This window comes from Lolium rigidum, chromosome 3 (genome assembly GCF_022539505.1).
Source record: "Lolium rigidum isolate FL_2022 chromosome 3, APGP_CSIRO_Lrig_0.1, whole genome shotgun sequence".
NCBI lineage: Eukaryota > Viridiplantae > Streptophyta > Magnoliopsida > Poales > Poaceae > Lolium > Lolium rigidum.
Window position 1 is genome coordinate 330,853,371 of NC_061510.1, and position 27,948 is coordinate 330,881,318.

Genomic DNA, 27,948 nt, shown 5'->3' on the forward strand with positions numbered 1-27,948 from the left:
ATAGTGTGCTGCTGGTGCTAGTTTGTCAAGGTTTCCAGCGCATGCTTTGGCTTAACTCAAAGCAACAGCCTCAAGTGCACCCCACGTCGCACGATGCATCTACATGCACCATCCATATTGACTACTGACTAGTGACTTAAGCCAGCTTGGGGACCAGTTTGATTATGTATGTGTTGCCGAGTTTGTGATCAGTGTCAAGGTTCATGCACTAGCCAACGCAACCAATGAGCATATACGTGGACAAAGAGGGAGGCAACAACAATTTTAGGATAAATTGCGAAAGATAGGACTCGAACTCGAGACCCTGGTCTCTGACACCATGTCAAGGTTCATGCACTTGCCAACGCAACCAAAAGTCAGAACCGATGGAAACAGCTAGTACAATCCACTTATACACTTCACAACAATCAGCAGTCCAGAATCCAGAGTCGTTGTTTCCTCGTCCTTTGGCTCTCCCTGTAGGCCAACCATGGCATCCACACTCATAGTGTGCTTCGTCTCCACTCAACCCCCACCTGCCCGTGGCACGCCGGTGCCAGGTGCTCCGCGCCGCCGGGGCATCTAGATTCAGATAAAAAAGGCATTGTGTCCCAAGGGTGCGGTTCGATGCAGCGGCCGTGCTACCGGGTAGCAACCTCGCAGAAGCCAAAGGGGGTGTGGTGCGTGCCGAAAGAGGGGAGGGGGGCAGTTGGTGCACAAGGATGCCGCCTACCGTTCGCGTCACCCCCTCGCTCTCGGCCAGGTCGCAACACCCAGGGAGCAAACTTCTTCTTTGGATGGAAGAGAACGCAACGACAACGACCTGTTTTTATTATCCTACATAGGTGCTGAGACTCATCGTGCGTGCGTGGATAGATAGGCTGGTGTGCTCATGCGGAGTGCCGTGCCCAACCGTGCAGGCCTGCCATCCCATCCCCACATACTACATCAGCAGCAGTCCGCCTCTCTGGCTCCTTGCCACCACCATCGCCTTTCATTTTTCTTCTCCGGAGCGATGAGAACAACAGACATCGTCACACTCACACGATGACCGCAACCGAAAATAGAAATTGAGAGGTAGCAGAAATATGAGGGACATACCAAACGCATGGCAACAAAACATACGCAAATGGCTCCAAGAAATATTTGTTGGCAGAAAGATGCAGGTGTGGTGTGGCTTTCGTCAACCAGTACAGGACAAGAGCGGCAATGCAGCTTCCACAAGCCACTATACCACTGGACGGGTTGGCAAAATAGCAGTTAAGAGGTGAGAGGTCCATGGCAAAAAGAGAATTAGATGGTACTCCGCGTCTACGAGCAAACAGAGAAGAGCTGTGTCAGACTTAACAAAATGTTGGCATGTATTGTACTATGCTCAACTGTATGCTAGTAGATGGAACTCCATGTTACATTCCCACAACTTTGCTTAGCTCGTGTTCCATAATCCATGGATGGGGCAACATGCATGCTAGTTGCATTTTTTTTCTATCCCTGGAGTTGGTGGTCGGAGAAGAAAATAAGTATATGGCCTAGAGTTGAAGAAAGGGGCTGCTAATAAGACCAATGAAATATGCATGTGATTGTTTAACTGCTACAGATTAGTATAACATGGCCAGTGCTTACCTAAAATTGATTGACCTGGCGCCTTGGCGACGAGGTAAACACGGAATGGTTCATTTCCATGTCCAGATGCCCATGCTCTGTCTGATTGACATGGAATAAAATCGTTTCTAGAGTACTTGGGCTAGAATAATCTCCCTTCGATACGTCCTTACCTGGTGACATGACAAGGATAGAGAAAGATCAGTGAGACATTGCCAACAAAACAGCAACACGGAAATCGGACGTAGAGCGACAGGCAGACAGGCACTCTCATTACACGCCACGATCGTGAAATCTGAACCAACCATATCACACATGGCGTAGACCCCTACACCTCCACGGATAGTTATATTGACGCATACGTAACTTTCTTCAGATCAGACAACTAGCAAAATGACTTGCTACTACTAGAGTTTAGGTTATGCAGGAGCAGGAAGGAACGGGACTCCAGCATGAGTTAATGCGTGATGCTGATACATCGCCCAAATGTTTGTCCGAGCAGAGGGATGGTGATGGCCGGGCAGGTTCTTATGTTCAAATCAGGATTCTTTGCTTGCAAAGCACTGGTTCGTTTATCCAACTCATCAAGATAGATTGTTACTACATGACCTAAATGGGCCGCCTTCTCCTCCCAACGGATAGACACCAGGCAGATGATGACAGCACCGCGAGTGGTATTGACTGGCAACACTAATTGCAACATTCGACATCAAAAAGACGTCGAACAGCACAATTCACAGGACCGCCTCAACGCCAAACTTTATCTTGAGTTCAGAAACATATTATAACCAAGAGTAGAAAGAGTAAAATGCACCCACTGTATAAGCTAAGAACCAATAGAGACATTCATCCGAAATGAAGAGAGCAATGACATCAATGAATCGATAAGATGCAAGAAACTGGAACGCTACCTAATTCGACAAATAATATAAGATTTAGGTCAAAACATAGTAGTAACAAGGAGAATCGAAGTGAAGGACGAGTAAAGATAGTGGTAGCTTTCTGAAGTCAAAGACCCAATGTAGTAGTAGAAAACTTACTATACCCAGTACTAAAAAGAGTAAAACAAACTCAATGTAAAAGCTAAGAACCAACAGAGACATGCATCAGAAATGAATAGGCCAGTGATGTACTTGAATCAATAAGCTGCAAGAAACTGGAATTCTACCTAATCCGGCAAATAAAATACTAAGGTTTAGGTCGAAATCAACTGATAACTAGGTGAATCCAAGTGAAGACAGGTAAAGATAATGGTAGCTACATTAAAAAAAAAAAATGGTAGCTTCCTAAAGTCAAGGCAGGGTCCGGAGAAAGAGACACCAAACCGTGGAAGCAAGCTGGTCCTTGAAGCAGTGATAACTCATGGTTTTTGTGGAAGTTGGCAGCTTAGAAAGGCAGGCCCCAGCCACACACAAAAGTTGTTTATGGAACAGGTAATGCTGCTACTCAAGGACAGGGACAGGCAAGCACAGACTTGTGTACAAGAAAGATGCATCAATTGGAAATCGGGATGGGTCAACAGAGGCTGAAGGTGACTGAATGGCAATGAAAGCATGTGCTGTTGGTGGCCAATAATCTATGCTAACAATAAAGAGAGGCCAATGCAAGGTTCACAGTGCAAGTTGTGGAAATAACATCGTTTGGGAAGGCTACTGCACAGGGACAGATAAATGCTTACAGGGAGAAACAAATAGGGTCAGAAAAGGACATGCAGTCTCCATCCATCCATTATATTTGCGTGACTCTTCTGGGTAAGCTATCCTAAACTAGCAGCCACTAACACCCATCCAAATCTAGCTAGCTTTGAGTGCATCTAACCAGGCTCATGACTACCATCATAGGTGCTCCCTTAGTGTATGCAGAATCTGGTCCCAGTCACTGCTCCTATTTATGCTCCTCACTTTCACGGGTTATAATTGAGCAGCACAATCATAGTTGACCTCATTTCACCTCCATGTGTCCACACCATGCATAATTTTGTCAGTTGTTCTTTACTTAGCATATGTTCATCCGATCAATAGGATCCCACCGAGAGTTTAGTCTATCGCTGCAGGTGAGTATATATGCATCTCCCAACAAGACATTTCTGTGTGAACAACCACTTCAATACAGGATCATCAATCGGAAAATAAATACTCAAGATAGTCGGGAATGGGTCCAACCTGCCCATCAGCAGCCTGTTGCAGGTATTGGCATAACAACCAATGAAACTTTGCACATGTAGAATCCGGTCCGGCATCAACAGCAAAGCAGTGTTTACCCAATTTCACCAGCCATTATTCAAGACTAAGCAACCACTTCACCTACAGGATTCTGGAGGATGCCATTTTTCAGCCCTCGCTCAATCCGTCAAAGCACTCCACTGTAATGTCTCTGTACTTGACTACTGCAAAACATATCGATATTGACACAAAGCCAAATTACAGAAAAATATTATTATTACTAGAGACTATGCGCAAAATAATCTGACAACATCAAACCCATGCTACAAAGACTGGTCCTGACTGCTGGATTGCTATATTTGAACTGAATGCTAACAAGAAAAATAAATTCATGCTCAGCTTGCTGTATACCTGTCCCTGCTGGTTAAAGATCGCACAGTAATTGATATGCCATCTTGGATTACAGTTCACTCTCTATGATTTCTGTCTGCTGAACAATTGACACTGTAGATTACAAACATGTGGGGAATGGGGACCATAGTCCCAGGCATAAGTCTTGCTTAACAGAATCTGCAGCAAAAAAGTGCGGTAACTGTCAAAACGCACAGGCTGTAAGGTGTAATCACGTGCTACCACAGTATTATCCTTAGCAGAACTAAAATTTTCTTCTGGAGCAAAGGAATATGCCTGATCATACTTCTTTCTGTCAGTGGCCCAAAGGGCATATGATGAATGTGGTAATGCAACATGAGTAGTTGAACATGGAAACTGAAGTAATGTATATATTTTGAACCTATCTAAGATGACTATCAATTGTTTCAAAAAAATAATCACCATGTGAATTAAGCAGGTGCAGTATTTCACACTTTTGAGATTAAAAAAAATCAAGAGAGCTATCCAAATAACCATGGAGAAAACCAACTATCCAAAAAAAAAACATCAAATAAGAGTACAAAGACATGGTTTGGAACATGTTTCGACATGCTCACTATTTGAGCACAAGTCATCAAATTTCGTATGCACCACACTGGGACAAAAAGACATGTTCGTTCTCCAATTTTAATCCATGTAAACAAGAAATCTGACATCTGAAACACATGAAGATGTTGGAAAGAAAATATAACCAGTGTTGTGTTTCAGTCATCCTGAATACTCATGTATATAAAGTTAAGACTATACCAATGATATAGGAAGACATCAAATTACTACAAATGTCAGTAACTTATGTTGCCAATCTGTCACGAAAATGAAGAATATTATATACCAGAAGTAAGTTTATGTCTCTAGATGCTTATAATAATCGACTCACGGACGATCAATTAGATATTAAGTTACCGAAGATGTACAATTACATGTGAAATCATGTGTCGTTCTTAGTATCTCAAACAACCTGTAGGGATGTCCTGCTGCATATTCACTACTCAGGACACCTAAGAAAAATAAATAAGTGGACCGAGAAGGAAATGATACACCATCCTGAAGAAAATATAAAAAACTAAGATAATGATACCGTGTAAGTCCAATGTGGACAATTGAAGTCACTAGTGACACGAGCATGAGAACACAATTGGATACGCCAAACATAGATAAGCACTGTAAACAAATCTGATAAGCATGAAGGGAAATTCGATCATTAACAGCATCTGGAGCATCTTACAGGTGCTTTCTGCCTGTTATTGGATGCAGAAACAACAAAACAAGGACTGATTGAGATTTGGGATTGTTAATGTGCTAAAACCAATACCAATAGTAAGTTCATGCAAGGAATGACGAGCACTGGTAATAAAATTAAAGCCATCCAACCTACCAATAGAATCTAGTGGTGTAACTGTGTGAGTATGACACGTTTTAACTTGCAGAACAGCAACAAATATCCTTCTGCAAGCAAAATAACATGTGACTGAATTGAACAATAGAGTTCCAGAGAAATGAGTATCTGTACTATTTACGAGAAAAAGTCATAAAGCCATTTAAGTAGAAGAAGCACACTCAACATTAAGTATGTCAGTACAAGGGGAACTGATACTATAGCTTCTTTTTTGGAATTACAAGCTACACGACTGGAGAACCTAACCCCTAGCATCCCCTACATTCCAAATCCACAATGATGGGAACTGGGAACTGAACATGTGACTTGCGTACAAACACAGATGTCTCATCCTGCTGATTCATCACTTGATTCCTAGGGGGCTTCACATTTGAAGATGGGATGTTGGTGTATACAATTCTATCTTTAACAGGTAAGGTGCAAGAAACATCCATTGTACAAAGGACTTACATAGCTGGTTGCGTGCAAATGAGCTCATGTGAGCATCTAGCAATCAACTAAGAGGATGCACAAGCCAGCCAATCGTGGTTTGGCCTCCCAATAAATCAATACTCCATTTATACTGCCAGTGCAGTATTTGAGTCGGAGCATGGTCGGCCAATTAAAGATGAAAACTGATCATGGAATTTCAACAGAGGACACTTCTCAATAAGGTCAGTGTCATCATAGGCCTCCTTGAGGAAGACAGTACTTCTTGCTCCCTTGTTAGTGATGTAGAAGATACCATGATTTTTTACTAAGCAAAGAAGTAGCTTGCATGGCAGCCTGTACTCGTTATGGAAGACTTCAAGCTTATCAGATGTCAGTCTTTTGTGCATTGTCAAGCTCAAAATCTCATGTAAAACAGCAACAGATCGCTTCCGAGCCTCGTGGAGTTGCGAGCTCCACTTCCCTAGCATTCAAATAAGGTGAAGGAAATGCCATCTTCTGCCACCTGACTACCTCCTCAAGGTACTTTCGGTTGGGCCTAAATCCTGCTGGATACTTTACCTTGAAAGCAAAAGGACCCAGTATATTTCCATCTTTAGGAACCCCTCTGTACTCCATCTGGAATCCATCGAAATTCAGTTTTTCTTCTCGTGCTGTGACTGCTAGTGAAGAATCCCAACTCTCCAAACACAGATGGTCCAATCCTCTCACATCACGGATTGAAAAAAAATCAGGGTAACTAGGAATCAGCTTGTTCTTAAAGTTCTTTGGTAAACCCAATTCAGACTGGATGAGCTCAATCTTCTCTAGAGGGATCTGGCAGTCCATCGACATCATTAGCAGCTTCCTCAGATTTCTTACCAGGATAGGCTCCATTAGCTCTTGTGCTTGGATCTCTTCACTGGAAATATTTCTGGCTTTCTCGGTAAGCGTAACAGCAATGGGCTCCCGTGATGTACTTCCACCAGAGACACGGAAGATATTGGGGTGGCGCTCGATAAGTGCAACAAAGTTCCATTTCTGGACAAAGCCAACCTCCTTTTCAAGGTCGCGCACGAGTAGCGAACCAGACTTTTGGGCCATGATGAGCTCACGGAGCCGAAGGAGGAGAGCGGGCTTCTTGTGGAGGTCCATGGCCTTGTCGAGGCCAGGCTCGCGGTGATAAAGCTTTTTCTTCGGTCGGCGACCATGACCAGCAGAAAACGAGGACATAGCCTTGAGCTGTATCAAGGGAAGAATTCCGCAAATGGGAGATACATGTTCAGCCAATCTTAGTTTCATCATTTGTGCCTGACAGCCTGCGCACGCACCACAGGTCCAGGAATTCAGGAGCACGGGATAAGGAAGCAGAAAACTGCACTTTTCAAATTCTGCATTGAAAAGGCCGAAATACCATTAGCCATTTTAAACAAGAAAAGCTTTGCACGTAAGGAATAGAATTCATAATAACTAAGTGTTACCAAAACCTGCGTATCAACAATACACTGTAGTAAGTTGGAAGTAAGCCAGAGCCAGGATTAGGTCTTCCGAAAACTAATGCCACAGAATGTACATACAGAAGTAAAGCATAACAAATGGTCTCTGGTCTGATATCAAATTTGAACCCCATTCTTACCGATACAATAAAGTAGATAAAACATGGAAACGATGCAGTACTGCCACTTTGCAAGATGGGACTATCAAGCAGAGCAATACAGAAGTCTATGCTACACTGCTACAGATAACAAAGATGCACACATTCATCAAAGTAGCACAGAGTAATCGAGTGAGCAGACCATTGAGTTAAAAAAACGTAGATTCTGAACTCAATATTTTATCTGTAGCAATGTAAACTAAACTGGAGTATGTAGAACTATTTTTTGGAAACCTAAACGTAGATTCTGAACCCAGTGCTTAACAATCCAACAAAGTACATTACGAATCAATTGAAGGGTTCAATCCCACACACACTGCGGGGTTGAGGTAAATTAGAAATTAGTTTACCCAGTGGCTGTCGCCGAGCGGTCCAGGAGCGAGGGCAGAAGTCTGCAGACTACAGCTGGGCGAATCAGCGAGGTAGAACAGCAAGCTTCGTTCCTCGGCGGAGCAGCCAGGGCAGGGATCGGCGGCGACCGGCCGGTGCGGAGGCAGGGGCAGTCACGGCGTCGCGCGGAGGCAGGGGTGGACGGCCGTCAGCTGACGAAATGGAGACGGGGGAGCGACACTGCGACGCGGCAGGGCAGCGGCGGCGGGCGGCAGAAGCAGCGCAGCGCGGCGGCGATGGGAGTGTGTTTGGCACAATCTGGGCTTTCCATTCGAGGTTGCACTCGGAGAGCTCGGGCCTTGGCGGGCCACTAAGAGCATCACTAGCACAGCTCGTAAACGGATAAAAACCAAAAAAAATAACTGTCATTTTACAGGTTTGGGGTGAAAAATGGTGTCAATCACTTACCCTAAAAAGACTAAAACCGAAAAACTTTTTTTTGACCGAGACCGAAAACCCAAATCAGTCTGTATTTGTAGAGCGAACCGAACGCTCGATCCCTATCTAGGGGCGCTGAAATTTCAGCTGACGCAATTGCTCGCTCTCTCCCTCCCCGCGCCGCCACCAGACTACGCCGCCGCCGCACCACCCAATTCGCCCGAGCCCCGCCTCCCGGAGCTAGCGCAGGTCGCGCCGCACCCCGCCTGCTGTTACTAGCCCAACTCCGGGTGCCACCCCAGCCACCGCCGTCGTCGCTCCATCCGAATCGAGGATGAGCTCGGGCGACAAGTTCGTCGATGCCGATATGTCGGATTCGTCGAGCTCGGACGATTCCGACCTCGACGAGCTGCTCCAGGACGACGAGATGGAGTCCACCATACCCCTCCTTTCCGTCAAGGAGCTGGAGGACCGCGCGAAGCTGCTGAATTGGAGGCGCAGATCCGTGTTCGGCCGGAACCACATCCAGCAGAATCGCCTCCTCGGCCACGAGCAGCTGATGGAGGACTACTTCGCCGAGGTACCTACCTATCCTCTCCATCTGTTCCTTAGGAGGTATCGCATGCGGCGTAGCTTGTTCGTCTGAATCGTCAAGGCCTACGAAGCCAATTCGAATTACTTCAAGCAACGTAGGTATGTCGCTGGGGTGATGGGTTTCAGCGCGTTCCAAAAAATATCTGCTTCCATGAGGGTCATATGGCATCCCTGCGGATTACACCAACGAGTATCTTCGAATTGGCGAAGATACTACATAAAGTCCGCAAGTTTGCTCGCCTGATTATCAAGTTGTTTGGGCCAAACTATCTCCGAGCTCCCAATGAGGATGACACCAAACGCTTAATGGAGATAAATGAGAAAAGAGGTTGACCGGGCATTCTTGGTAGTCTTGATTGTATGCATTGGATATGGAAGAATTATCCAAAGGCATGGCATGGACAGTACTGTGGCAAGAGCAAAGATGCAACCATTGTACTTGAGGTCGTTGCATCACAAAATTTGTGGATTTGGTACTGTTTTTTTGGTTTGCCGGGGAAACTCAATGACATCAACGTGCTGCAAAGGTCCCCTTTGTTTGCCAAATTAGCAAATGGGGAAGCACCCACATACAACTACAAGGTCATGAACAATGAGTACACAATAGGATATTACCTAGCCGATGACATCTATCCGGATTGGCAACTTTTGTTAAGTCTGTCAAGGATCCCCAAGATAGAATAGAAGCTGAATTTTCCAAAGCTCAAGAAGCAGCTCGCAATGACATTGTGAGAGCTTTAGGTGTTTTTCAAGCAAGGTTTGCCATTGTTCGTGGTCCAGCCCGATGTTGGGACAAGAAAATCCTTGTTAACATCATGCCAGCAATTTTACGAACCGTAAACACGAATTCAGTGCACTAAACTCCGATTTTCGGTTCACGTTTTTACGAGCTCTGCTAGAGCATCTCTAACAGAGCTCGTAAAACGTCGGAACCGTATTTTTCCGGCCGATTTACGGGTTCGGGTCAAAAGTGGCGCAGATTAGAGACCGAACTCGCTGTCCAGCCCGAAAAACTTTTTCAGGGGCCCGAAAAATTTTAGACTCGACCCCTACTAATACAGACCGAAGGGCGGTTTACAGGTCCAAAACTGAACGGATTTCTCACCACTCATGTAGCGCTGTCGTCCGTACAACCGCCTCCAGCCCCCGATATCTGGCTATTGTGCTAAAATTGTGCGACCATGGCTAAACTTATGGCTGCAGGCGGGGCTTGCGACAGGCGGGCACAGAAGACATGGCCACGACGCGGCAGCAAACAAGCGCGCAACGGCGCGGCGGCGAGCAGGCGCGCAGCAGCGCGGCCAAGCATCAAGCATCAGCAGCTAAGCTAGCAGCTGCGTGCGCGGGCACGGGCGCCCAAGCATCAGCAATGCGCGCGGCCAAGCTAGCTAGCGTGCGCGCGGTCAGGCGGCAGCAATCACGGCCGCGTCCGGCCGCGCCGCCCAGACCTGCGGCCTATCAGCTCCTCCGGTGTTCGGTTCTTCAATTCCATGTGGGCCACCGTTCTCGCTTGGACTCTAAGCTCGCGGCTGCAGCCAGGGGCGCGGCCGCCGGCCTGCACGGGGAGATATAAGCAGCGGCGTGGACATTTTCTGTGGAGAAGAAGATGATTTTTCAAATATTCCGTTTTTCAGTTTTACTTTACAGGCTCTATTCTGTGCCAGCTGTTTTACGATCCGTAAACACGTTTTCGAAAACTGAACTCAAGTTTTTCGGCTTGTGGCTCTGTTGGATTTATCGTGGCCGAATCAAGAGGCCCATCAGCAGCCCATTTCCAATTTTCCAACTCCTGGACGACGAATACTAGCCATCCATTTCCTTACTTTTCCGCTCCGCTCCGCCTCCGGCTCCACCAGGGTTTAGCTAGGGTTCTACTCCTCCCGCCCCCAACCCCCGCCGCAGCCATGACCGGCACCGGCGCCGGCCCCGCCGCCGCCGGAGAGGACGACGCGGCGTGGGAGCGCGCGATCAACGCCTCGGTGAAGAACGCGCCCAACTCCCCCTTCTCCGCGCCCAAAACCCTAACCCTCGACGGCGCCGTCAAGTCCTCCACCGGCCGCCTGCCCTCGCCGGCGCTCTTCGACCGCTTCCCGTCGCTCGAGGAGCTCTCCATCGCCGGCGCCCGCCTCTCCTCGCTCGCGGGCCTGCCGCGCCTCCTGGCCCTCCGCCGCCTCTCGCTCCCCGACAACCGCCTCTCGGGCGCCGAGTCCCTCGCGGCCGTGGCCGGGTCCTGCGGCGGCACCATCCGCCACCTCGACCTCGGCAACAACCGCTTCGCGCACGTCGAGGAGCTCGCGCCGCTCGCGCCGCTCGCCGTCGAGGCGCTGGATCTGTACCAGTGCCCGGTTACCAAGGTGAAAGGGTACAGGGAGAAAGTGTTTGCGCTCGTTCCGAGTTTGAAGTACCTCGATGGCGTTGATGCTGAGGGTAACGATCGTCTGGAGACTGATGAGGATGAGGATGACGAGGAGGATGATGAGGAGGATGAAGAGGGAGGTGAGGAAGGTGAAGAGGAAGAAGGAGATGAAGAGGAAGAGGAAGGAGATGAAGAGGATGGGGATGGGGAGGAAGAGGAAGGAGATGAAGAGGAAGAAGGTGATGAGGTGAGATTTTTCTTTTAATTCTTGTACTCTTGTGAAATCCTCAGTACCGATATTCGATTAAAATGTTCCTCACATGATACAATAACCCGTTGCATATATGACAAGTACCTAACCAGTAAATGAGTTGTATCAGTAATGGTATACAATTCTATTTGAAATCAATGAATTGTTGCTCATAGTCGTAACAGATGATCCTATTGTTATTTGTTTGCCTTACTGTCATGTATAATCCCATAGCTTGATGTGGTTGGGTTAAGCATAATTTTGTTTCTAATCTAGATTCTCTACCAGTGAGCTCTCTGAATAGTATGATGTGCTCTTGATGTTATCTTGAGCTACTTGTTTATTTAGGTTGTTTAGTACTATGCATTATATATTCATGGCTTCATGCCAAGACTTTAAATACATATATGTTTTAACAATTCTTCTCTATTCCTTCAAATTCAGTACAAGTGTTAAGAGATGAATGGCAAAGGTGACAACAAAATGGCCGACCATTTTAAAATGTGGCTGATAGCCGAAACAATAGTTGCATAATTATCGCACTCTGTACTGTTGCTCCACTAGTATGTATCGTTTGTCTGCATTTTGATAGTGGTATGAAATGAATGGCTAAAGTCACAAGAAATTGGCCGAATATTTTACAATGGTGGCCGATAGCCAACAGGATGGTTGCATAACTATCCTACTCTGTACTGTTGCCCCATTAGTCTGTATTGTTTGTCTGTAATTTGATAGTGGTATGAAATGAATGGCTAAACTCACAACAAATTGGTCCACTATTTAACACTGGTGGCCGAATTTCAAAAGTATAGTTGCATAATTATCGCGGTCTATATTGTTGATCTTTTTTTGATAAGGAGCATATATTAATATCACGGAGATACCAATTACACCCAGCCTCTGCAACAACGCACTGCCCTAGCGGCATTACGGATGCACACAGCCCAAAAAAAGAGAGAAGAATTACAAAAAAAAGAAAAGTTTGTCATCTGATGGTCCATTTTGATACTTGCTTTAAGTTCAAAGTAGGAACAAATTATCCGATTTTTGCATTCACTTTTGCTTCGCAATCTGCAGTATAATCCTAAAATTTGCCTTCTCTTCTTGGGTATAATCCTAAAATTTCACAGTTCAGTGGGTATTTGTAAAGTTCCTACATGTTTTGTTCATTTTCTGTTTGTCCACTGTTATGCATTGCGATCTGCATGACCTGTTACTTTGTTGTTTGTCTCTAAAAAATATCCCAGGCTCAGATGCTGAGATTGAGAGGCAACTAGAAAGACTCCTATCTTGGAGCAACTTTTACTTTTATACTTCCTCCGATTCATATTACTTGTCGCTAATATGGATGTATCTAGAACTGAAATGTGTCTAGATACATCAATATTGGTAAAAATTAGTATGGATCGCAGGGGGTAGTTTTATTAGTGCCTTGGCTTATACATTTTGAGATCCGACAGCAACACAATTACACAACATTGTCCTTATTTGTTCTTCTGCAAAGATGGTAAAATTGGGCTCAGTTTACACACTTGCGGCTCACTCTTGTTCATTTGCAACTTGCATCTAGTTATCTACCATGGCTCTATACATGAAAAAATTAGCATCTTATGATAGAGAACCCTTTCCTTATAATTCTTCGTTGGCTTCTCTGCATCCTCATTGAGTAACCCGATGCTTTTAACAGACAACAATTTAAAATCAGTTTGTTGGTCCTATAATTTGTACAGCCAGATGGTATACTATTTCACATTACGCTTTTCCTGCTGCTCTATACTTGTAAGCTATTTCAACCTTACATTGTTCATACTCCTAAGCTAGTTCAATTGTACCCTTTTTAGCCTGAAGATGGAGAAGATGAGGCTGAGGACGATGAACCAGATTCTGGTGCGGATGAGAAAAGCAAAGAAACCAACGGGAGCAAAGAGTCAACAGGACCTGCCCTTCCAGGCAAGAGGAAAAGGGATAACGAAGATGATGGCAATGGAGACAAATAATTTAGTTCCAGGAATGCTTATGGTTGGTTGGTCTTTGCGAGTTCCTTGCGAAGGTTTTAGTTGCCGCATGCTTTTCGGTGGCTCCTTGCTGTGTAGGAGCCTCCGTAGTTTTCTAGAAGAAAGTTGCCCAAATGATTCTCTGGAAATTGTATAATTCTAATTGAGATGTGGGGTTCCTCCACGTAGTGTTGCTCCTATCTGTGGATTGTTTGGCGCTACGAAATGAGATGTTGGTTCTGCTTCTGCGGATTTGAGTTACTGTCATGGTTGTAATGGGAAGGCATCCGTTTTCCATGTTTTTTTTTTTGAGATGGTTTTCCATGTTTCTTTTGTTGGTTCCAAACTTATTGGGTGGTAATGGCCTGTTGCTTTGTTCACTTTTGTTTTGCATGCATGGAGGCCTGCGCAAGGATCTGCAATACAACGCATGTTTGCCTGGACAAGGATCGCAGCCCGCCAGTGTTCTTCTGCGACGGCTGAACACATCAATTTGAACAATTGCTATTTGCACCAAACTGTTTGCTCTGAAATTGCACGCATTTAGTTCTTAGGAGAGTTGAGTTGCCAGAGAATGCAAAAGATGCAATGTGCTTTTGTGTCCGGCAAGATGACCGTTGAGATCGGGTCACGACACGAACCACCATGGACGCACGCCGCAGAAACTACTTGTACTACATACGGTCTAAAATCAAATCTCCAAGAGCATTACTGCTTCACCAACTACTAAATCGCAATTTCACCTTGTCGAAACACAGCGAGATCAAGTCATAGCGGTCTCCGGCAGAGTGTTCGGGCCGATGCGGATGGCGCCGCCGTCGTGGTTCTGCTGCAGCGGGATGGTGGCAGCCTTGCCGGTCGGTGGCAGCGGCAGCGGCACTCCATACCCTGCACGGCGACCAAATGCACGCATATGCTTCAGGCGATGAGAACGTAACAGAATCAAAGAGAAGGCGCAGATCATGTATATATACATTACCTTCGCACGACGCGGCGGCGGCTTTGTGCTCAGCCCCTCCGAGGCGGAGTCCTCCACAGGCATTGTAGATCGCGAGGAGGTCGGTGGCCTTGAGCCCCGCGCTGATGGTAACGTGCTCGACGGCCGCACGGCACAGGCACGGGACGCCGCCGCCGAAGTCGACGAGGTGCGAGCCTACGGGGTTGGTGCCTCCGCAGGCGGCGTAGAGCTCGAGGATGCCGGTGCCGTTGAGGCCGGCGGCGGCGAGCTGCGGCTGTGCCGCGACGCGGCAGAGGCAGGACGGGTGTCCGCGGTATACAACGGTGGGCACTACCGCCAGGCAGCACGCCGAGGTGATCTTGCCGTTGATCACGCAGTACCGGGACACCCGCGTGGCGAGGTTCGCGGCGTTGCACTTCTCCGTCTCAATGTCCTCCTCTGATTAAACCAAGCAAAGTGAACCAATGAGAAACTCGCGGGCTAACAAAAGCAGAGGAAACTGAGCCGATAGGGAGCAGTGATGGCGGCTGACGAGTGTATACCTTCACAGTACTGGTTAGCGAAGCTGGGGCCTCTGCGGAAGCTTCCTTTGACGCAGCGGCGGTAGAGCGCGAAGATGCGGGGGACGTCGAGCCTGGCGGCGACGAGCCGTGGGTCGGCCGCCGCACGGCAGAGGCACGGGAGGGCCATCTCTATCTGCGCAGGCAGAGAGCCCACCAGCGCCTCGCAGCACTGCGCGGTGGGACTGAGAAGGAAGCTAGGCACGTCGGGATCGGACTGGCAGTGGCGCGCCAGTTTTGGGGCGATGATGCTGAGGTCGCACACTGGCGACGCTGGATCGGACTGCGCCGCGAAGGTGCTCACGGCAGCGGAGGCGATTAGGCTGAGGAGGAGGAGGCGAGAGAGGCCCATTGTCCGTGCCTCCCGAGAGACAGAGTGCCTAGCTGATTGGCTTGCTCCCCATGGATCCATTTATGCAGCCTCGTGGATGGATGGATGCATTACTAATGTGTGAGCACACTTTTTCTAGAGCACTAGTGTGTGAACGTCCTACCTCTGAAGAAAAATGTGTGAGCTTTCCCTGCCTGAATTTAACGAGTTTATCCTGGACAGTTTTGAATGATCCGCGTTTTTTTAGATCAACCACATATTTCATTAATAGAAAAACATGCTACATGAACACACAAATGTGGAAACTAAAAGAGAGACAGGAGAAAACAGATTTCCTGAAAACTTTGCAGATAGAACTTTAAAGGATAGAAAAATATAGAACCATCCTCAGGTTTCCTGCACTCGCCGAAACTAGCAGCCGCCGCCAAACTCCAACGCCGCATGGATGCACATTAGAAAAGACGTCGAGCCTCCACCATTGCCAGATCCAAATAAGAACCATCGCTAACGAGGCTTTGTGAGTCGATGAATAGGTCTGCTGCAAGCAGCGAGTCACATGTCGTTGTGACACGTCGACCGGGGACGTCCCCGTGCTTTCTTGGACCAAGATCCACCGCATCCCGTCGACGAAGTCGGGGAATAGCGCCAGATCCACCACCTCTGTACCAACATCCTCGCTCCAGAGCAGCCACCTCGCCCCGATCCCCAACGCCGCCGTAGATAACGACGAACGCCAACGACACATCGAGAAACAGATCTCGCCAGATCTAAAGAATATCGAGAAGACCTTGTTGCCAATCTGAAGGATCGCCAAGCACACACTGCCATCAACTCCGTGACGCCGTGATGTCTACGCCCCCCTCCTTTTCCTGTAGACAGTGTTGGGCCTCCAAGAGCAGAGGTTTGTAGAACAGCAGCAAGTTTTCCCTTAAGTGGATCACCCAAGGTTTATCGAACTCAGGGAGGAAGAGGTCAAAGATATCCCTCTCATGCAACCCTGCAACCACAAAGCAAGAAGTCTCTTGTGTCCCCAACACACCTAATAGGTGCACTAGTTCGGCGAAGAGATAGTGAAATACAGGTGGTATGAATATATAGTAGCAGTAGCAACGGCACCAGAAAAGTGTTTTGCCCAGGACAGTAAACAAGCAGTAATAACGCAGCAGTAGTAACGCAGTAAAACAAGAAACAAGCAGCGATAGCGATATTTAGGAACAAGGCCTAGGGATCATACTTTCACTAGTGGACACTCTCAATATTGATCACATAACAGAATAGATAAATGCATACTCTACACTCTTGTTGGATGATGAACACCATTGCGTAGGATTACACGAACCCTCAATGCCGGAGTTAACAAGCTCCACAATTCAATGTTCATATTTAAATAACCTTAGAGTGCATGAAAGATCAACACGACTAAACCAAGTACTAACATAGCATGCACACTGTCACCTTCACACTATGTAGGAGGAATAGATCACATCAATATCATCATAGCAATAGTTAACTTCATAATCTACAAGAGATCATAATCATAGCATACGCCAAGTACTAACACGGATGCACACACTGTCACCATTACACCGTGCACGAGGAATAAAACTACTTTAATAACATCACTAGAGTAGCACATAGATAAATTGTGATACAAAACACATTGCAATCATAAAGAGATATAAATAAGCACTTCACTATGCCACTCATAACAGTGAATAAGTATTCTGTGAAATATAGCCTAAGAGACCCACACGGTGCACACACTGTCACCTTTACACACGTGGGACAAGGAGTCTCCGGAGATCACATAAGTAAAATTCACTTGACTAGCATAACGACATCTAGATTACAAGCATCATCATATGAATCTCAATCATGTAAGGCAGCTCATGAGATTATTGTATTGAAGTACATAGGAGAGAGATGAACCACATAGCTACCGGTACAGCTCCGAGCCTCGATGGAGAACTACTCCCTCCTCATGGGAGACAAGCAGCGTTGATGGAGATGGCGGTGGTGTCGATGGAGGAGCCTTCCGGGGGCACTTCCCCGTCCCGGCGGCGTGCCGGAACAGAGACTCCTGTCCCCCAGATCTTGGCTTCACGATGGCGGCGGCTCTGGATGGTTTCTCGTACCGTGGCTTTTTCGTATCGAGGTTTTAGGTCCAGGGGCTTTATATAGGCGAAGAGGCGGCGTCAGAAGGTCGAAGGGGCGCCGACACTATAGGGGGGCGCCCCCCCCCCCCCCTTGGCCGCGCCGGCCTAGGGTTTGGTGGGCATGTGCCCCCTCTCTGGCGGTTCTCGTGTGTTCTGGATGCTTCCGGGCAAAATAGGAACCTGGGCGTTGATTTCGTCCGATTCCGAGAATATTTCTTTACTAGGATTTTTGAAACCAAAAACAGCAGAAAACAGCAACTGGCACTTCGGCATCTCGTCAATAGGTTAGTTCCAGAAAACGCATAAATATGACATAAAATGTGCATATAACATGTAGATATTATCAATAATGTGGCATGGAACATAAGAAATTATCGATACGTCGGAGACGTATCAGCATCCCCAAGCTTAGTTCCTGCTCGTCCCGAGCAGGTAAACGATAAACAAAGATAATTTCTGGAGTGACATGCCATCATAACCTTGATCATACTATTTGTAAGCATATGTAGTGAATGCAGCGATCAAAACAATGTATATGACATGAGTAAACAAGTGAATCATATAGCAAAGACTTTTCATGAATAGTACTTCAAGACAAGCATCAATAAGTCTTGCATAAGAGTTAACTCATAAAGCAATAATTCAAAGTAAAGGCATTGAAGCAACATAAAGGAAGATGAAGTTTCAACGGTTGCTTTCAACTTGTAACATGTGTATCTCATGGATATTGTCAACATAGAGTAATATAACAAGTGCAATATGCAAATATGTAGGAATCAATGCACAGTTCACACAAGTGTTTGCTTCTTGAGGTGGAGAGAAATAGGCGAACTGACTCAACAATAAAAGTAAAAGAAAGGTCCTTCAAAGAGGAAAGCATCGATTGCTATATTTGTGCTTTGATTTTGAAAACAAGAAACAATTTTGTCAACGGTAATAATAAAGCATATGTGTTATGTAAATTATATCTTACAAGTTGCAAGCCTCATGCATAGTATACTAATAGTGCCCGCACCTTGTCCTAATTAGCTTGGACTACCGGGATCATCGCAATGCACATGTTTTAACCAAGTGTCACAAAGGGGTACCTCTATGCCGCCTGTACAAAGGTCTAAGGAGAAAGCTCGCATCGGATTTCTCGCTATTGATTATTCTCAACTTAGACATCCATACCGGGACAACATAGACAACGGATAATGGACTCCTCTTTTATGCATAAGCATGTAGCAACAATTAATTTTCTCATTTGAGATTGAGGATATTGTCCAAAACTGAAACTTCCACCATGGATCATGGCTTTAGTTAGCGGCCCAATGTTCTTCTCTAACAATATGCATGCTCTAACCATAAGGTTGTAGATCTCCCTTACTTCAGACAAGACGAACATGCATAGCAACTCACATGATATTCAACAAAGAGTAGTTGATGGCGTCCCCAGTGAACATGGTTATCGCACGACGAGCAACTTAATAAGAGATAAAGTGCATAAGTACATATTCAATACCACAATAGTTTTTAAGCTATTTGTCCCATGAGCTATATATTGTAAAGGTAGAGAATGGAAATTTAAAGGTACCACTCAAGCAATTTACTTTGGAATGGCGGAGAAATACCATGTAGTAGGTAGATATGGTGGACACAAATGGCATAGTGGTTGGCTCAAGTATTTTGGATGCATGAGAAGTATTCCCTCTCGATACAAGGTTTAGGCTAGCAAGGTTATTTGAAACAAACACAAGGATGAAGCGGTGCAGCAAAACTCACATAAAAGACATATTGTAAACATTATAAGACTCTACACCGTCTTCCTTGTTGTTCAAACTCAATACTAGAAATTATCTAGACCTTAGAGAGACCAAATATGCAAACCAAATTTTAGCATGCTCTATGTATTTCTTCATTAATAGGTGCAAAGTATATGATGCAAGAGCTTAAACATGAGCACAACAATTGCCAAGTATCACATTATCCAAGACATTTTAGCAATTACTACATGTATCATTTTCCAATTCCAACCATATAACAATTTAACGAAGAAGAAACTTCGCCATGAATATTATGAGTAGAGCCTAAGGACATACTTGTCCATATGCTACAGCGGAGCGTGTCTCTCTCTCATACAATGAATGCTAGGATCCATTTTATTCAAACAAAACAAAAAACAAAAACAAACCGACGCTCCAAGAAAAGCACATAAGCTGTGATGGAATAAAAATATAGTTTCAGGGGAGGAACCTGATAATGTTGTCGATGAAGAAGGGGATGCCTTGGGCATCCCCAAGCTTAGACGCTTGAGTCTTCTTGATATATGCAGGGGTGAACCACCGGGGCATCCCCAAGCTTAGAGCTTTCACTCTCCTTGATCATGTTGTATCATCTCCCTCTCTTGATCCTTGAAAACTTCCTCCACACCAAACTTAGAACAACTCATTAGAGGGTTAGTGCACAATCAAAATATACATGTTCAGAGGTGACATAATCATTCTTAACACTTCTGGACATTGCACAAAGCTACTGAAAGTCAATGGAATCGAAATATCCATCGAACATAACAAAACTGGCAATGCGAAATAAAAGGCAGAATCTGTCAAAACAGAACAGTTCGTATTGACGAATTTTATCGAGGCACCAGACTTGCTCAAAGGAAAATGCTAAAATTGAATGAAAGTTGCGTACATATCTGAGGATCACTCACGTAAATTGGAATAATTTTCTGAGTTACCTACAGAGAATTTTGCCCAGATTCGTGACAGCAAAGAAATCTGTTTCTGCGCAGTAATCCAAATCTAGTATGAACCTTACTATCAACGACTTTACTTGGCACAATAAAACACTAAACTAAGATAAGGAGAGGTTACTACAGTAGTAAACAACTTATAAGACACAAATATAAAACAAAGTACTGTAGCAAAATAACACATGGGTTATCTCCCAAGAAGTTCTTTCTTTATAGCCATTAAGATGGGCTCAGCAGTTTTAATGATGCACTCGCAAGAAATAGTATTTGAAGCAAAAGAGAGCATCAAGAAGCAAATTCAAAACACATTTAAGTCTAACATGCTTCCTATGAAAAGGAATCTTGTAAATAAACGAATTCATGAATAGCAAAGTGACAAGCACAGGAAGATAAAACAAGTGTAGCTTCAAAAATTTCAGCACATAGAGAGGCATTTTAATAACATGAAAATTTCTACAACCATATTTTCCTCTTTCATAATAACTTTCAGTAGTATCATGAGCAAACTCAACAATATAACTATCACATAAAGCATTCTTATCATGAGTCTCATGCATAAAATTATTACTCTCCACATAAGCATAATCAATTTTATTAGTTGTAGTGGGAGCAAATTCAACAAAGTAGCTATCATTAAATATAGGAGGCATATTGTAATCATAATCAAATTTATCCTCCATAACAGGTGGTACCAAAAGGCTACTATCATTATAATCATCATAAATAGGAGGCAAAGTATCATCAAAGTAAATTTTCTCCTCAATGCTTGGGGGACTAAAAATATCATGCTCATCAAAACCAGCTTCCCCAAGCTTAGAATTTTCTATAGCGTTAGCAACAATAGTGTTCAAAGCATTCATATTAATAACATTCCCATTAGCATGCATATAAAGTTCCATAGGTTTTTTAATTCTCTCTTCAAACACATCATGTCCTAATTCAAGATAAAGTTCATAAAGATCTCTCATATTTTTGTTGTTTTCCATTATGCCTAACTAGTGTAAACAAGAAACAAAAAGTTGCAATTGCAGGATCTAAAGGAAATAGCTTCGAGCACAAACACAATGGCGCCAGAAAAGTACTGTTACCTGGAACCGAAGTATGAGTGCCTTTTACCTTTCCTCCCCGGCAACGGCGCCAGAAAATAGCTTGATGTCTACGCCCCTCCTTTTCCCGTAGACAGTGTTGGGCCTCCAAGAGCGAGAGGTTTGTAGAACAGCAGCAAGTTTTCCCTTAAGTGGATCACCCAAGGTTTATCGAACTCGGGGAGGAAGAGGTCAAAGATATCCCTCTCATGCAACCCCGCAACCACAAAGCAAGAAGTCTCTTGTGTCCCCAACACACCTAATAGGTGCACTAGTTCGGCGAAGAGATAGTGAAATACAGGTGGTATGAATATATAGTAGCAGTAGCAACGGCACCAGAAAAGTGCTTTGCCCTGGACAGTAAACAAGCAGTAATAACGCAGCAGTAGTAACGCAGTAAAACAGTAAACAAGCAGTATTTAGGAACAAGGCCTAGGGATCATACTTTCACTAGTGGACACTCTCAACATTGATCACATAACAGAATAGATAAATGCATACTCTACACTCTTGTTGGATGATGAACACCATTGCGTAGGATTACACGAACCCTCAATGCCGGAGTTAACAAGCTCCACAATTCAATGTTCATATTTAAATAACCTTAGAGTGCATGAAAGATCAACACGACTAAACCAAGTACTAACATAGCATGCACACTCGTCACCTTCACACTATGTAGGAGGAATAGATCACATCAATACCATCATAGCAATAGTTAACTTCATAATCTACAAGAGATCATAATCATAGCATACGCCAAGTACTAACACGGATGCACACACTCGTCACCATTACACCGTGCACGAGGAATAAAACTACTTTAATAACATCACTAGAGTAGCACATAGATAAATTGTGATACAAAACACATTGCAATCATAAAGAGATATAAATAAGCACTTCACTATGCCACTCATAACAGTGAATAAGTATTCTCGTGAAATATAGCCTAAGAGACCCACACGGTGCACACACTGTCACCTTTACACACGTGGGACAAGGAGTCTCCGGAGATCACATAAGTAAAATTCACTTGACTAGCATAACGACATCTAGATTACAAGCATCATCATATGAATCTCAATCATGTAAGGCAGCTCATGAGATTATTGTATTGAAGTACATAGGAGAGAGATGAACCACATAGCTACCGGTACAGCCCCGAGCCTCGATGGAGAACTACTCCCTCCTCATGGGAGACAGCAGCGTTGATGGAGATGGCGGTGGTGTCGATGGAGGAGCCTTCCGGGGGCACTTCCCCGTCCCGGCGGCGTGCCGGAACAGAGACTCCTGTCCCCCAGATCTTGGCTTCGCGATGGCGGCGGTTCTGGATGGTTTCTCGTACCGTGGCTTTTTCGTATCGAGGTTTTAGGTCCAGGGGCTTTATATAGGCGAAGAGGCGGCGTCAGAAGGTCGAAGGGGCGCCGACACTATAGGGGGCGCGGGCCCCCTTGGCCGCGCCGGCCTAGGGTTTGGTGGGCCTGTGCCCCCTCTCGGCGGTTCTCGTGTGTTCTGGATGCTTCCGGGCAAAATAGGAACCTGGGCGTTGATTTCGTCCGATTCCGAGAATATTTCTTTACTAGGATTTCTGAAACCAAAAACAGCAGAAAACAGCAACTGGCACTTCGGCATCTCGTCAATAGGTTAGTTCCAGAAAACGCATAAATATGACATAAAATGTGCATATAACATGTAGATATTATCAATAATGTGGCATGGAACATAAGAAATTATCGATACGTCGGAGACGTATCACGCCGCCGTGAAGGTCGTCGCCGGTGTGTGAATGGAGATGACACAAAATTATTCGCTCGGGCGCCGCTCCCACCACCCCAACGACGCACCACAACAGACAAACCCTAACTACATAACGGAGAAACGAGGCCCCTCCCTCCTGCCGCCAGAGCGGCATGTGGATGGAGAAGGGACCATGGCTCTCACCGGTGGAGATTGGAGGGAATTGCCGCCGCATGTCGCCCGGGAGAAGACGAAGCGAAAACGTTTCCAGGAAGGCAATTAGCCGATGATCTGTGTTTTGTGCGATGTTGGAATCCACACAATTTGAGTGCATTTCTCGCCTTGGCAAGGTTATGCCGCCACCAAGACCAGCGAGCTTCTTCAGACGACACTCCACCGGCTAATTTTGGCATTTGGAAAAATGTATTTTCTTCCTTCACTGTTAAAGGACTTGTTTATTTTATTTAGATAAGGACTTATTTATGTTGTCTCGCATCCAAGTTCATTTGTAGGTCAAAATACGGTCATGTGCTGGTCGACTGTGTGAGAACACTGATCGGAGACTATTAAGTCTCGGTCAAAGTTATACCTTACAAACTTTGACAAGGTGTATGGAAAATATCAATAAATTAGCAAGATGGACCTCGCAAATGCAAGGGCATCACTTATGTATTTACGAAGATGTTATATTTTTAATTGATATTCACCTATTCACCTCGTTCATTGCAAAATAAGGTATAACTTTGATCTTTATTTTCTATTAGGTGTTTGTAAGAAAAATATGAAAAATGATGTATAACTCTGATCTATGTTTTGGTGTTTTGGCTCTCTATTGGCTGCCACATGGCAATTTGGACCCGGTTTGGTGATTTTGTTGCTCACCTTTCCGTAATTTCTCAATTCGTCCTATCCCTTTCTCATCCAACTTTTGGCACTTTACCATTTCCGTGTTGTCTCTAATTCCTAAATCTGGCAGAACAAGATAGAGCGGCGGTGTGGCAGTACAAGAGAGAGAGAGAGAGAGGTGCGGCGGACCGACGCCTGAGCTAGGTTGAGCTCACCTTCCATGGATCCAGGAGAGATGACATCGCTGGCGGAAGAGTGGTGGGCGGTCACTGGTGAGGTTCTTTACATGGATTGTCCATGTGCTGATGATGCCACTATCCCTGGTGATGTTGTGAGGAAGGATTCGAGCAATGAAGCAGCAAAGAAGTTGTCTGCAGAGATAAGGTGTGGCGAACAAAAACTGGAGGAGATGGAACAAAACCCTGGAGATGAATTTCTTCAAAAGAGAGTGGCAAAATTAGAGCTGCATGCCAAACGGATGAAAAAGGAGAAGAAAAGGATGGAGAAGATTCACAAAATTGAGATGGGAGCAAGGGATAAGAAGGAACTAGGTATTGTCCTAGTTGTATTTATATGTGCAATTATCTATGATGTAGTTGCTTTGATTACTAAAGGATTTGTCTAATGGCTAGTGACAATGTGTGATTCTTCTCAATGTCGCTGGCAATGTGTTGGAATATGATGAATAAAATTCTCCTCTTTGTCGTATGTATCATTGTGCAACTGCAAGAATCATTCATGTGACGGAATAAAATGAAGTTCTTGTCTTATGCATGTAGTGTTGGATTGTGATGGAATAAAAATGTAGAGTGACACTGAAATGAGGTTAAAGTGATAGTGATTTGAATTATCACTGCATGTATTATTCATATATTGTTTCCGTGTGTGACTTTTTTTACCTGATCCTCTACCTCTCTCATCCAACTTAAATATGTTGTGTGCATATGCCTGTACACACAATGTTTGCAATTTATGCACACTTCACCTGTGTTTGGATGGTTAGGAGGGCAGTGGCACCCCCAGCCCACCAGAGTTCAAATCCCAGATTTGACACTTTGATGTCTCATAAAGGCGGAATATTCTTCAGTGGGAGGCGACCTTCGGGTCGACAGCGAGGCGCCTGTGGTGACTTCGTCAATCTCAAGACCCGCTAGATAAGTTCTTCGACGCAGTCTCTTGGAGGTGCTCATAGGGGTAGGGTGTGTGTGCGTGCGTTCATAGGGGTGAGTGTGTGCGTGTATGTGTGAGCATCTTTGATTGTATTGTGTTTCGCAAAAAAAATGCTCTAGAAGAAGCACTCGTTCCAGGAGATCGATGGCATTGAGTGGAGTGAAAATAAAAGGGGAGGCACTAGTTCCACTTGAAGATCTGATTCCGTGGTCATGGACGGTTGGCCATACTGTTCCGTTGTCAGATGTTTTCTAAAAATGACTTGTGACTTGAAAGGTGAATTTGACTTGATCACAACAGAGTGGTGGGAATGACACTAATGTTCCCACTTGAGTAATTTTAGGCAAATAAAGAGTCTTTAACTATTAGGGGTTTATGAAATAAAACTAGCTTTGTGCAAATGAACCTAGAAGCTTAGAACCCATATTAGAGCTATTAGTACTTCTATTAGTATGAGTTTGCGAGTACTTTATAAAGTACTCATGGCTTTGTCCCTGGCTATTCGAATGGCATGACTATGAAGAGGAGCACCAGTATATGATAACTAGGACCACCTCCCAACGTCAAGTGTTGCCTGCAGATGGACCGCTACTACGTTTCTTCCGCTATGTATTTTGTATTGGATCTTTAGATCAACTGTTGTTCTAAATTGGATCATTAGATCCTTTGTTGCAAGACGATTATGGTTTGTAATGAATAATGTTCTATGATATCGACTGATTATGTCTCGCAAAAACAATCTTCCTGGGATTGCGATGTATGGCATAATAGGCATCTGGAATTAAAAACCCGGGTGTTGACAAGTTGTTATCAGAGCCATTGTTTGACCTTAGGAGGCCCTAGTTAGAATGGATGTCTGAAAGGTAGTTTCCAAAACAAATGAAGTGAATATGTATGAAAACTTATTCTCACTCTTATCCTTCAGGTATTTTAAAAATGAGAAACCCATGCTCTACTTTTCCTTGTAATTCTACATAAAATTTTGACACACTTGCTCACTTCTCTAACTTACTCATCCTAATGGCTTATAGATGGAGCTGCTCAACCACACCAAATTCTACCAGCTGGGCAACAGAGGAAGCCTGATCTTTGAGAGGGACTTGGAGGCCTTAGCTGAGTTTCTCGAGCGCCCGCACCCGGAGTTCTTTGGAGGACAAGTCAATGATCAGCCTGGAGGAGAACTTCAGTGGGTCGTAGTTGCAGACGTGAGGGAAAAGCTGGAGCCACCTATGTCCGAGAGGATCCAGTTTTCCGTGAGGGAGAACAACTGGGTGGGTGGACTAGCTCGAGCCATGCAAGAAGCACTTGCCCATCTGTGTGGGCAGAATGTGAACAATATCAATGGAACCCACGTCTCCCACCTTGCAAGACATGACTTAATGGGAGAGCCAATGGACCTGTCACCGCACCCAGAACTGAAGTACCATGTGGAGCACCTAGACTTCATGTTGCACGAGACTCGCAAGGAGTTGGACAACTCTCGTGCCTATGCCAACCAGAATCACCTCCACCAGTCACAGCAGACCGAGACCATCAAGATCCTTGCTAAGGAGCGCAAGTCACTTTTCCATCAGCGTGCCAAGAACGACTACATCATTGCTCGCCTCCACGCGAAGATAGCATCCCTGGAGGACACTGTCAAGACACAAGAGACCCAGTTGAAGGACATGGAAGGAGAAGGTGAAGACATCCAGGGAAATGATATATCCTACCTGAGCGAAGATGGTGATTTTGAGGAAGGCGAAGACTTGGATTTCCACACTGATCTGGAGGGCTATGAGTTCATGGATGCCGGAGTGGATGACTTCATTCCGATAGATGATGACGAGGAGCCCATGGGTCCAGATGAGGAGTAGTATCACTAGAGCACTTGCGTAGGTGTGAGTTTGTATCTGTCCCCTTTGTATCGTAGAACGAGGAAATGGTTCTTAAAACCATTGGTGTGTTAGCTTGTAATGGTTGTTTGGAATGAATGAAAGTGTTGTTTGATTTCAACCTGTCAAGTACTCAAGTTTTAAACTTTTTAAACTTTACCCAAACAAGCCATAGAAAATTCCCTCTTATCTTATGATCTATCTCCATGTTTAGATGGCCCCTCCAACTCGCAACAACCCCCGGATGGAGTGCTGCAGATTCTACAAATGTTGGTGGCTGATAGAGAAGTCGAAAGAACTGAGAGGCAAGCCAACATTGTCGTACTATAGCAGATAGCCCATAACAACCAAGGACATGGATCTCATGATCATCCTAGATCTAAGTTGAAGAACTTACAGAATACTAATTGAAAGGACATAGATGTCGCATAGAGGGGGGGTGAATAGGCGATTTAAAACTTTTATGAGATGGGCTTAACAAATGCGGAATAAAACTAGCGTTTACTTTGTCAAGCCCAAAGCCTATATACTATTGTTCACCTATGTGCACCAACAACTTATTCTAAGCAATGGTTCACCTATGTGCACCAACAACTTATGCTAAGCAATACAAGCAAGTATGTGATAGCAAGATATATATAACTTCAAGCACGATGGCTATCACAAGGTAAAGTGCATAAGTAAAGAGCTCGGGTATAGAGATAACCGAGGCACGCGGGAGACGATGATTTATCCCGGAGTTCACAGTCTTGCGAGTGCTGATCTCCGGTGGAGAGGTGTGGTTGCTTAGTGCTCCCGAACGCCACAAGAGGCTCACCTTGAGGTGTGGTTGCTCGATGCACACCAACGCCACAAAGGCCTCACCCCAAGATGCGGTACTCACACCACACACCGAA

General features: G+C 45.1%; 1 protein-coding gene, 1 long non-coding RNA gene and 1 pseudogene across 2 annotated transcripts; 1 reads left to right on the top strand and 2 right to left on the bottom strand.

Moving 5' to 3' along the window:
- Positions 1-1,610: 1,610 nt before the first annotated feature.
- Positions 1,611-4,297, bottom strand: LOC124700050. Its single transcript, XR_007001610.1, has 3 exons — positions 4,155-4,297; positions 3,744-3,967; positions 1,611-1,754 (listed from the first exon to the last, which is right to left on the bottom strand). It is a non-coding gene; the product is annotated as an uncharacterized LOC124700050 (long non-coding RNA).
- A 1,656-nt stretch (positions 4,298-5,953) lies between these two features.
- Positions 5,954-7,349, bottom strand: LOC124700051 (annotated as a pseudogene).
- Positions 7,350-10,899: 3,550 nt separating this feature from the next.
- LOC124697044 (acidic leucine-rich nuclear phosphoprotein 32-related protein 2-like) lies at positions 10,900-13,841 on the top strand. Its single transcript, XM_047229686.1, has 2 exons — positions 10,900-11,598; positions 13,443-13,841. Exons 1-2 carry the CDS (start codon positions 10,900-10,902, stop codon positions 13,596-13,598), a joined length of 855 nt encoding a protein of 284 aa, XP_047085642.1. The 3' UTR covers positions 13,599-13,841.
- Positions 13,842-27,948: the final 14,107 nt, after the last annotated feature.

What these genes read in the sequence shown, in the direction of transcription:
- LOC124697044 (XM_047229686.1), top strand. Translation starts at nt 10,900, where the DNA reads ATGACCGGCACCGGCGCCGGCCCCGCCGCCGCCGGAGAGGACGACGCG. An exon ending in AAGAGGAAGAAGGTGATGAG is followed by an intron (nt 11,599 to 13,442) that starts GTGAGATTTTTC and finishes TACCCTTTTTAG; the next exon opens with CCTGAAGATGGAGAAGATGA.